The sequence below is a fragment of the Emericellopsis cladophorae genome (assembly GCF_022114955.1).
Source record: "Emericellopsis cladophorae strain MUM 19.33 chromosome Unknown NODE_1_length_1489480_cov_119_871856, whole genome shotgun sequence".
Taxonomy (NCBI): Eukaryota; Fungi; Ascomycota; class Sordariomycetes; order Hypocreales; family Bionectriaceae; genus Emericellopsis; species Emericellopsis cladophorae.
The window spans coordinates 501,307-511,383 of NW_026250926.1; the positions used below are offsets into that span (position 1 = coordinate 501,307).

Sequence of the window (10,077 nt, forward strand, 5' to 3'; positions counted from 1 at the left end):
AATCTGGTGTAAAGGTGACCGTGAGGTTGATATGTGTGACAGACCGATGATAGTCTTGGACGACGGGCGTGATGGCGGGCAGGTAAATGAAGGCTGAAAATGGGGAGAAGAGGGTGCTAACGGCTGTCATCAAAATGACAAAGGTCTTGGTCCGAGAACAGAAGATGGAGTGAAGAGTATTCGTATCTCCTGGTGCATGCTGCGTCATTTCTCCTGGTTCGGGAGTATTCTTATTATCATGTTCAGCATATCGCTCGTCGCCGGTGTCGTTGCTCCGGACTTGGTCAGCCATGGACTGTCGTGATGTCGCTATCAACTCATGTACCTGCTCATGTGGTCTTCATTCTCCCGAACAGAAGTGAAAGCTCTATATATGTATTATCGCAAATTATTCCAGTCAAGCTGGCTCTCGCCTCGTTCATGTTGTATGGCCGGTTGTTGACTTGAACTCCGGTTGGATGGAGACCTGGCGCATGTGCCGATTCGGTACCGAAACTCAACCTAGTGTTGAGTCTGGTTAATTTTCTTCTCGGCCATCGGATCCTTGCATGTAATGCACCGACTTGGCTGTGTTGGGTAGCATCTAGGCGATCCATGATCCTGCAAACGAGGGTTGGGGCAACCATTCGAAACATGGGCGGACCCAAGAACGGAGCGGGGCAGCCTCGAGAGGCCAAGCATTCAAGCAAACACCTCTGTCATCGTGCACCGTTGATAAATTTGTATTTTTATTCTTATTAGCTGAACAATATGGCGTACACAAGTTACTGAAAGATTCCATCATAGCGGACGAGGAGTTTTGACTCACAAATCAGGGGTCTCGTTCATCGATGGTGTTGAGCGCGTACATATGGCGAATGTAGGTCATTGAGCTAAACCCCAGCTCACATGGTCCAACTTTGAAGAGTCTCACGAGCCAGCGAGAAGCTTCATGGCCTCATCAAGGCCAGCGACCCAACCCGTCACCGGAGGGACGTGATCCAGCAGAACACGGTGGCTCTCCTCGATTGGATCACAGCATGCGTCTCTCACAACCGTAACAACAAACCCGAGTCAGTCTGCTTCCCTTGTTGTGCTCAGGACAGTGCCCGTCGTCGAAATCCCACCGATGATCAGGCTCTGCACACCTTCACTCTTGAAAACCTAGTGAATGCCTTCTGACCTTAGAGCAGAAACAGCTCCAGTTCGGTGGACTGTTATTCCATTGTCGGAATCGCCTCCTTGGGCAAACTCACCGAACTCCTCGGCGAGCTGCGGCTCTTGTTCGACCATTGACTGCATGCCTTCCTCCAATCTGGCGCGGAGCTTGCTCGTCTCTGCGGGCAGGCTCTTGAAGCCAATAAGTCCGTGGATGATCGGCACGCCGTTGTCTCTTGCTGCTTTCGACAAGGCTTTGGCCGATGAGATCAGTTTGCTTCTGGTCTCTTCTTCCCGAACACGAGGAACGAGAAGATTGTGAGAGTCGAGAAGTAGGAATGCAGTCTTGGAAGGCGGATAGGCCGCAGCCTCGCTGGGGTTCGCAGCCGCGCAAATGGTGGACTTTGGTGGTACGGATCAGAAGCTTTGAGTTTCCGTTTTGCGTCGAAACTGTATCAAAGGCATCATTTGTCTATTGGTATGATATCTGGCTAGTATGTCCCGGCCATTGTGGCGATAGCCAGACGTTGGTCGTTGTCACATCAGTGTTGATCCATCGGCATTGAAGCGGCGACATGATGCGAATTCCGAGTCACTGCTGTGGTGGCCTTATCGGGCATAGCTATTTGCGCGTGTCAGCTTAGGACGGGAATGCGGCCTCACGTCAGCTGATGCCCCAAGCGGATTGATACCGGTCATGATGTGGCAAGAGCAAGATGAGCTTTTCGACAAGGCAGAGACATCACGTGCACTACTTACTTACTGCCAGATTTGAACGATGACGACGACAACTCTCTCCACAGTCTAAAACCGATGCCAAGGTTCGGCTTTCATGAACTTCGCGCACTTAATTATACATAAGGTAGTCAGCTTCCCATTGTCTGACCAGGTTTTAATCGTTAGCACAAGGACTCCTCTCTCCTCCCTAGATCCGATTACTTTCCAATACTGTGTCCTTCCAGTACCTGGCCAGCATCTTCGCAATGCATCAAGCGCTCGCATTGAGCTAGCGGACGTCTACCGCAAAGGGAAACTAAATGCGTTAATGTTGAGAGTTGAAGCCCACTTGGACCTTCCAAAGCGACCCATCACATGGAATCTTGTTGTTCTATTGGTCCGGTTTTTTGAGCAAGATTGGTTTGACACTTGAATGGGCAGTTGAGCCCTGGGCAACAACAAGTCCCTCGCTGCCTCGCGCTTGGCATCAGCTGGGCGCCCGATCCGCTTCCCCGCCACAACAACCCGAGTGACCTGATCATGATCCCGATTCACAACTCATCCTACTCACCTTTCTCGTCCCTAACATCCTATTCCTATAACCGTACACCGCGCGCCACTTACCTGCCTTATTGGTCACTCTCTATTGTGCTTGTGAATTCGCCCCCGTGCATTTCCGCCAAGAACCGGAATTGGGTCTCATGCAGCTATTTTCGCTGATTACCATCCCAACTCAACCAATTGACGCCTCCACCACCCCGCGTGCTGCTTAGCGACCCAACGTCTGGCCACTATCCTCGGATTCTTTTTTCCTCTCTCGCTCATCGCCCCGGCAAAGTCACGCTGACCCTCCGTGCACAAGTGCGTCCATGCTGAAACCCCGCCGACAATATGGGCGACGTTACGACTGCGCTCACCTCGGCCTGCGCCTATGAAGCGCAGAACGACACAACAGCCGCCTCTTCTGGCACCGACTTACGCCGTCCTGGTAGCAGCGGGCCAACGCAACTCCGACGGCACTCATTCTTCCTTCCGAGGCGCAAGTCCATAATAGGTCACATCATGGAAGGCGAGGAGGGGCTACTCCTCAAGGTCGACCTCTTTCTCTCCGAGTTGGAGCGTCGACTGGATCTCATCGAAAGCTACGCACACAGCGACTTCAGCAAAGACTCGAGTATTGCACGGGCTTTTGCAACGTTGCAAGCTGTCCGCACAAGGTGCTCCCACGCCTCCGAGGAAGTCATTGGCGAGGGGCGACGACGACTGCAGGTCATGGTAGAGACCTTGGAAACGAGATACCAAGAGACGCTAGAAGCTGCCGAGTCGTTCCACGAAAAGGCACACTTGGGCATCGATCTTCTCGAGACTATGCTCACGGATTTCGAAAACAGGGCGTACAAGCTTCGAGAGCGAGGGCTCGCTAATGCCGCCACAGCAGCAGGCGCCTTCGTGGGAGAAGGACGACGCGTGGCAAACGAGAGTATTGAGAGGGCGCGCGAGGTGGTCCACGAAGGCCTTGAACGCGCGCGCGACGCAGCGTACTCTCTGGAAGAGCACATCCAGATGACCATCCTCAAGGCCCAGGAGACCGGCCTTATCATGTACGAGGATCTGCCTACGCCGTGGAGGAACAACCCGCATATTCGAAAGGGCTACCGGTTTAGCGCGACCAAAGTCGGGTGTGTCCATTCGGCTTTCCGACCTTCCAACGAGTCGTTCAACATCTGGTCTCATGCTCTGGGCCTTATCTTGGTCCTTGCCGTGGCCTTGTATTTCTACCCGAGCAGTCCCAACTTCTCTCTGAGCACCAAGAGTGACGTCTTCGTCGCGGCTGTCTTCTTCGTCATGGCGTGTGTAACACTCGTGTGCTCAACAATCTGGCATACGATGAATGCTGTCGCTGATCTGGAAGCCGTCTCCCTGTTCGCCTGTGTCGACTACACGGGCATCTCACTCCTCATCGCAGCTTCCATCATGACCAGCGAGTACACTGCATTCTACTGCGATCCCCTCAGCCGCTGGATCTACATGAGCTTGTCCGCCTTTCTTGGCCTCGGAGGTGTCATTATGCCGTGGCACCCAAAGTTTAACGGGCCGGACATGGCTTGGGCTCGAGTTGCCTTCTTCGTTGGCCTGGCTTTGACAGGGTTCATGCCCATGCTACAACTGTCATGGACGCACAGTGTGGAGTTTGTCTACGACTTCTACTCCCCTATTTTCAAATCACTGTTTGTCTATCTGGCCGGCGCTGTTGTCTACGCGAGCAAGATCCCAGAGAGATGGTGCCCGGGCTGTTTTGATTATTTTGGGGGCAGTCACAATCTGTGGCATGCTGCGGTCCTCGGTGGCATTCTTTTCCATTACACCGCCATGCAGCAATTCTTTGCCAGCGCCTTCGATCGCGCCGAAGGCGGCTGTCCTGCCTACTGAAAATACCCCAGTGGAGTACAAATGCTGTGCTACCCTGTGCAGAAGCTCACGGAGATTGGCGACCTAGTCCACGTCATGTCATTCTCAAGCTTCTCGATGCCCGCCAGGTTCCCCCCCTTGGCGGCCATTCGGTTCGCCATCATTGGTCGCAGCGTCGATATCACCATCTAGTGTTCCCTCAAAATCCTCCTCAGCTAGCTGAAATTGAGACGGCCGACCTCGTTTTGGGCAGTACCATACGAGAGCTATGAGGATGCACCAGCACAGCCAACAACGCCAGGACAGGGCTTTGAGTTGCGGCATGATTGAATCGTACAGCATGCGGAGGCTGTATGCTTTCTTCTCGAGACGGACATGCATCGCGGCAATCCACGCCCCCTCTTTCATCCGCCAGCGCAAAGGCGCATCGAGGACCTGGCGTGCATAGCTTTGGTGGGTGAGGCCATGCCCACTACAGTCTATCTACGAACGTCAACAAACACTCAAATGCTGACGAGTCGACGGGCACACCAACGCGTTGCAAGCATAGCGCATTAAGTTTGCCGTAACCACCAACCAATACATCACGCATCCGATGAGGGCGCGGACGAAGAAACCCATGTTGACGATATTCGATGATTGAACGGACCTGGATCGGGTATTGGGAAAGTCTCACAGGGGAAGCGAAGAGAGGAAGAATTCTGGAACGAGCCACCACACATAAAATAGAGCGAAGCGATGTTTCATGCGACATTGACTGGCGTTGCGATGAGTTTCTGTCGCTGTTGGACGACAATCTTGGGATGCATTAGATATCCTTGCATAGTACATTCTTGCATTTCTAGACCTAGAACTGACCTCGGTGTTTGTCTAACCGAGCGCTTCAATCAATATTGGCCTTCTCATCTGTGACAGTGGGCAACTCATCGGCTACTGAATGTTGCATGGGCGTCCTTGTTCTTCATGTCACCCAGTTTGCACCAAGCGGCGGTCTGCTTCGCGTGGATTAAGAAGCGAGGGCAAATCAAGCAGCAGACATGATCTGATCTGGGACAGTGTCAATTCGGTATAACATTTTCCAAGGGCACCTGCCCACCTAAACCAAAACACCAATTACAAGCGTGCGATAAAGCCGTGTCCTGTACCTGACGCCAATGAAAGCTTCATCATAGCAGACATCCAATTCGTTATTTCATGTAGCACAAAGTGGGTCCAATGTTCGTTCTTCAGTGTTCCTGATCACAGGGCGTGATTGACAATCTCGTTGTAGACATCATCGGGAATCTTCTTGATAATCCCTATTGTGACACTCTTGACCAGATCGGCGTTGAGCTGAGGGAAGGACCTCAAGACCTTGTTGGGGCTAATTATGTTAGTCAATGGCGCTACAAGCCAAACAAAGGTCAGTTACCTTGCTGACGTTAGAATCTGGGACCTCATAATGGTCAACTGCGCAACAATGCACACAATATTCAGATGCGGACCATACGCAAAAAGAAAGTCCCATAAGCGCAAGACCTCTGGCAAGGGTGGCGTGCACGCACACAAGGTGAGGACTGATGGAAAAGCATAGATCTCGGCGGAGAGGCCCTTGGCGGTCAGGTACATCGCTAGCTTGGGGTCGACGATGGCGAGGACTTTATCGACCAGCGCTAGACCTCGATGCACGCCATCCATCGCACCACGGATATACCCAGGGCACTCTCGTGTAAGTAAGGTGTGGAAAGCCGCAAAGGCTTCGGCCTCGCTGCGCGCTGCATACAGGAATGGGGCCGCTAGGACGTTCATGCCTTGCACGTACACACCGGGCTCAACTGCATTTTCTTCTCATTTAGCATCTGTCAGAAAATGGGCGAGGAAAAACTTACGTCCTTGCGAGCTGTCGGATGCGTTGCTTGCTAAGCTTGCCCTAGCCATTGACGACCTTCCTTTGCGGGGGCCAGACAGGCGGTCCTCATCTCGGGCGTCCTGCATAGTCCAAGCAATCGCATTCAGCAAACGTATCAGACTTGCTTCGCTCACACGCCGTCGGAAGAGGGGGTCGGTCGTAAGTGTGCGGAATGTGTCGTTTCGGATCTTCGAATAAGCAGGCGAGGCCCCTCGATGGATCAGGGCAAGGTAGTCGTCGGTGGACAAGATGGGCGCGTTGAGCAGGACTAGCCATACGTAAATCCTCACGGTAGACTGCAAAGTTAGCATACCCTTCTTTTCCATTGTCATTCCTGCGAACTGACCATGCCGTCATCCGCGCTCTTGATGCCCTCATCCACTACTTTCCACCGCGCGCTCTCGAGCGCACCGATATAGTCGCCATCGGCCGGTCCGTCGCGTATGATCTTGTCGAGAGACAGGTGACCGTGCGAAAATACGGGTTTCCGGCTCCCAGGTCGTTTCGCAGCCGTAACGGCATTCATTTGGTGGACGAGCGGCGGCGTAGCATCGCTGTTAGCGCGACCACGGGTGCTGCGCGTCGGCGAGCCACTGCGCTGGCTAGGCTGGCCACTCGACGCGCCCTGACTCTGTTGCTGGCGCTGCTGGGATATGAGAGAGGGCGACGAGGGTATGTGAGCCGAGTTCCGGTTGCTGGCACCCAACGTATGGGCGGACTGTAGACGTCGCAAGGCGCGATGAGTCCGCGGTGATGGTGGGGGTTGAAGCTCTGGCTGGAGAAGCGACGGTTTCAGCGAAGGAATTGGATCTCGAGGCGGACTGGCCATAATGATGTCCTCAAGAGCTAGCACATGCGAAGAGACTGAATTAGGCAGAAGAGGGCAAGATCTGAGCGAGAGACTGGTGCTTTGTTGATGCTAGATTCAATGTGTGAATGTCGCGGGGGTGGCTGGGAAGAACGAAACCTTCAACCGCGAGTCGCGCTTGGTGAGATATGTCAGTCAAGGTGAAGAAGACACGGGCGACGATACGAATCCCACATTGCGAATGGAAAGTGGCCCTCAAGATCCTCATGTGTCTGGCTGGTCACTTTGGTTCACCATTACTATTGTCGGGGCCTTGCATCCCACATCGACGGGCGCGTGCTGCTTGCACGCATGCATCAATCGGGATTCGTCTCGAGCTTCGTTACGTGCATGCCCTGTCTACGAGTACCAGGTACATACCTCGACTGTATCAGAGGACAGACAGCCCGCCCTCACTCCCCACCGTCTCTGTTTGTTACTTCGAATACGTATCGTGGTTGAAAGCAGCACGACGCACATTCTGCATTTTCACGCGTGATGTGGACAGACGCGACATGATCGCAGGGCATGCTGGCCTAGAATCCCGAACCTGTCCTCCCGTCGACAGTGCGACACACATTCGTCCTTCATCTCTCCATCGGGCTTCTCACTTGACGCCACCATGGTTTTCAGCACTGGCACCTTGCAACGTGCATTGGCGGGGGCTTTGGGGATCGAGCTCGAAAATCCGCGTAGCACGCATTGCGATGAAGAAGTCTGCGACGAGCCGTTGCTTGCACAGCATGCAAGTGAGCTCTTTTTCGAAAGCTCGCCAACCACGGCAGAGTGGGTGAAAGGCCAGGTGCCATCTCTTGACGAGACACTCATCTACGCACGATCGCTGCTGCCATGCCTGTCTTGGGTCGGTCATTACAATCTGCAGTGGCTCGCCTCTGATCTGATTGCGGGAGTTACAGTCGGGGCAGTCGTCGTTCCGCAGGGCATGGCATACTCCATGCTAGCGAAACTCGATCCGCAGTATGGTTTGTACTCGTCCTTTGTGGGCGTTATGCTGTACTGGCTCTTTGGCACGTCCAAAGACATATCCATCGGCCCTGTGGCGGTACTGTCGACACTCGTTGGCAACGTCGTCGACGCAGTACATGCATCTGGACTCGACATGCCGGCCCACACCATAGCCGCAGCCCTCTCCATCGTCTCGGGGCTAATTGTACTAGCTATTGGGCTTCTTCGATGGGGATGGATAGTGGATTTGATATCGATCACCTGTCTGTCTGCTTTCATGACCGGATCCGCTGTGACCATCGCGGCAAGTCAACTCCCGGCTTTACTCGGCGTAAAGGGGTTCTCCAACCGCGATCCCCCCTACGAGGTTATCATCAACACCTTGGCACACCTGTCCGAGGCCAAGGTTGATGCCGCAATGGGCTTGTCAGCACTTTGTTTGCTCTACTCGGTTCGCAATGGGCTGAGCAAGGCCGCTGTCCGTTTCCCGAAGAGAAGACATCTTATCTTCTTCATCAACACTATGAGGACCGTTTCTGTAATCATACTGTACACTTTTATCAGCTTTGTCGTGAATCGGGAGAGAAGGGAAGACCCAGCTTTCGAGGTCTTGGGCAACGTCCCTCAAGGCCAGTCACTCGGAGTTCCATGATTTTATGACGCTCACAGTAATAGGCTTCCGGAAAGTCGGCAGTCCGATGATCAACGCTGATCTTGTTCGCCGGTTCTCGTCATATTTACCCGCAACGGTTATTGTCATGCTCGTTGAGCACATTGCTATTGGCAAGTCGTTCGGTCGAGTGAACAATTATTCAATCGACCCGTCTCAAGAAATGGTCGCCATCGGAATCACCAACATCATCGGACCTTTCCTGGGTGGGTATCCGTCAACCGGGTCTTTCAGCCGAACTGCCATCAAGTCAAAGGCTGGCGTACGCACGCCTGCCGCCGGTCTTTTTACCGGCACCGTCGTCTTACTGGCCACGTACTTCCTCACCGGCATCTTCTTCTTCATCCCGAGTGCAGTACTCGCGGCTGTAATTATTCATGCTGTGGGAGACCTCATCACTCCTCCCAAAACGGCCTACCACTTCTGGAGCGTCTCCCCTGTGGACTGCATCATCTTCCTCATAGGCGTCGTAGTGAGCGTCTTCTCCCACATAGAAGACGGCCTGTACGCCACCGTCGGCTGCTCCGTAGCGATCTTGCTTTATCGGATCCTCAAAGCCCGTGGGCAGTTCCTGGGTAAGATCAAGGTTCACTCCGTCATAGGCGACCATGTCATTCGAGACAATCACCGTGAGGTGGCCGGTCAATACGAAACATTTGAGGAGGCATCCACAGACGGGTCTGCAGGGCGAAATGTATACTTGCCCATCGATCACGGCGACGGATCGAACCCCAGTGTTTCTCTGGGCAACCCTCACCCTGGCATCTTCATTTATCGGTTTGCCGAGGGATTCAACTATCCAAACGCCAACTCGACCCTCGACTACCTCGCCGACTACATTTATGCGCGTACTCGTCGTACCAGCGTCGAACTCTTTGAGCGTCCAGGAGATCGGCCTTGGAACAATCCCGGACCTCGAAAGTCCGCCAAATCTCGACAAGAGCCGAGTGCTGAAGACGAACTCCCCACTCTCAAAGCCATCGTCTTGGACTTCAGCTCCGTGAATCATGTCGACATCACTTCAGTGCAACGCCTCATTGACGTCAGAAATCAGCTCGACATGTATGCTTCGCCGGATGTGGTCGACTGGCATATTGCCTGTATCAACAACCGATGGACGAAGCGCGCTCTGGTCGCTGGTGGATTCGGTGTGCCAACAAGGCCATCCGACGGCCTGCACCACCGGTGGAAATCCATCTTTAGCGTTGCGGAAATCGGCGGGAACTCCTCGGCGGCAGCAGCCGCTGAGAATGACGCCAACGAGCGGGAACTCAGACTTCATCCAACTTCGTCGAGAGATGAGGAGCTGGCTCCTGACCAGCCACTCCCTCAGGTGCCTGGCGATGATTCAGATGGAGAAGAGAAGGAATCTTCGCCCGGATCGTCTTCGAAGAAAAAACGCAAGGGGGCAGTGATGAGCAGCCTCGACATGCCAATGCTGCA

At 53.8% G+C, this 10,077-nt stretch overlaps 1 protein-coding gene across 1 annotated transcript; it reads left to right on the top strand.

Annotated features, from left to right (window-relative positions):
* Nucleotides 1–2,745: 2,745 nt before the first annotated feature.
* On the top strand, nt 2,746–4,284 carry J7T54_006037 (uncharacterized protein; the record flags this gene model as incomplete). The annotated part of the gene is made up of 1 exon (XM_051503092.1): nt 2,746–4,284. One exon carries the CDS (start codon nt 2,746–2,748, stop codon nt 4,282–4,284), a length of 1,539 nt encoding a protein of 512 aa, XP_051366559.1.
* Between the last annotated feature and the right edge of the window lie 5,793 nt (nt 4,285–10,077).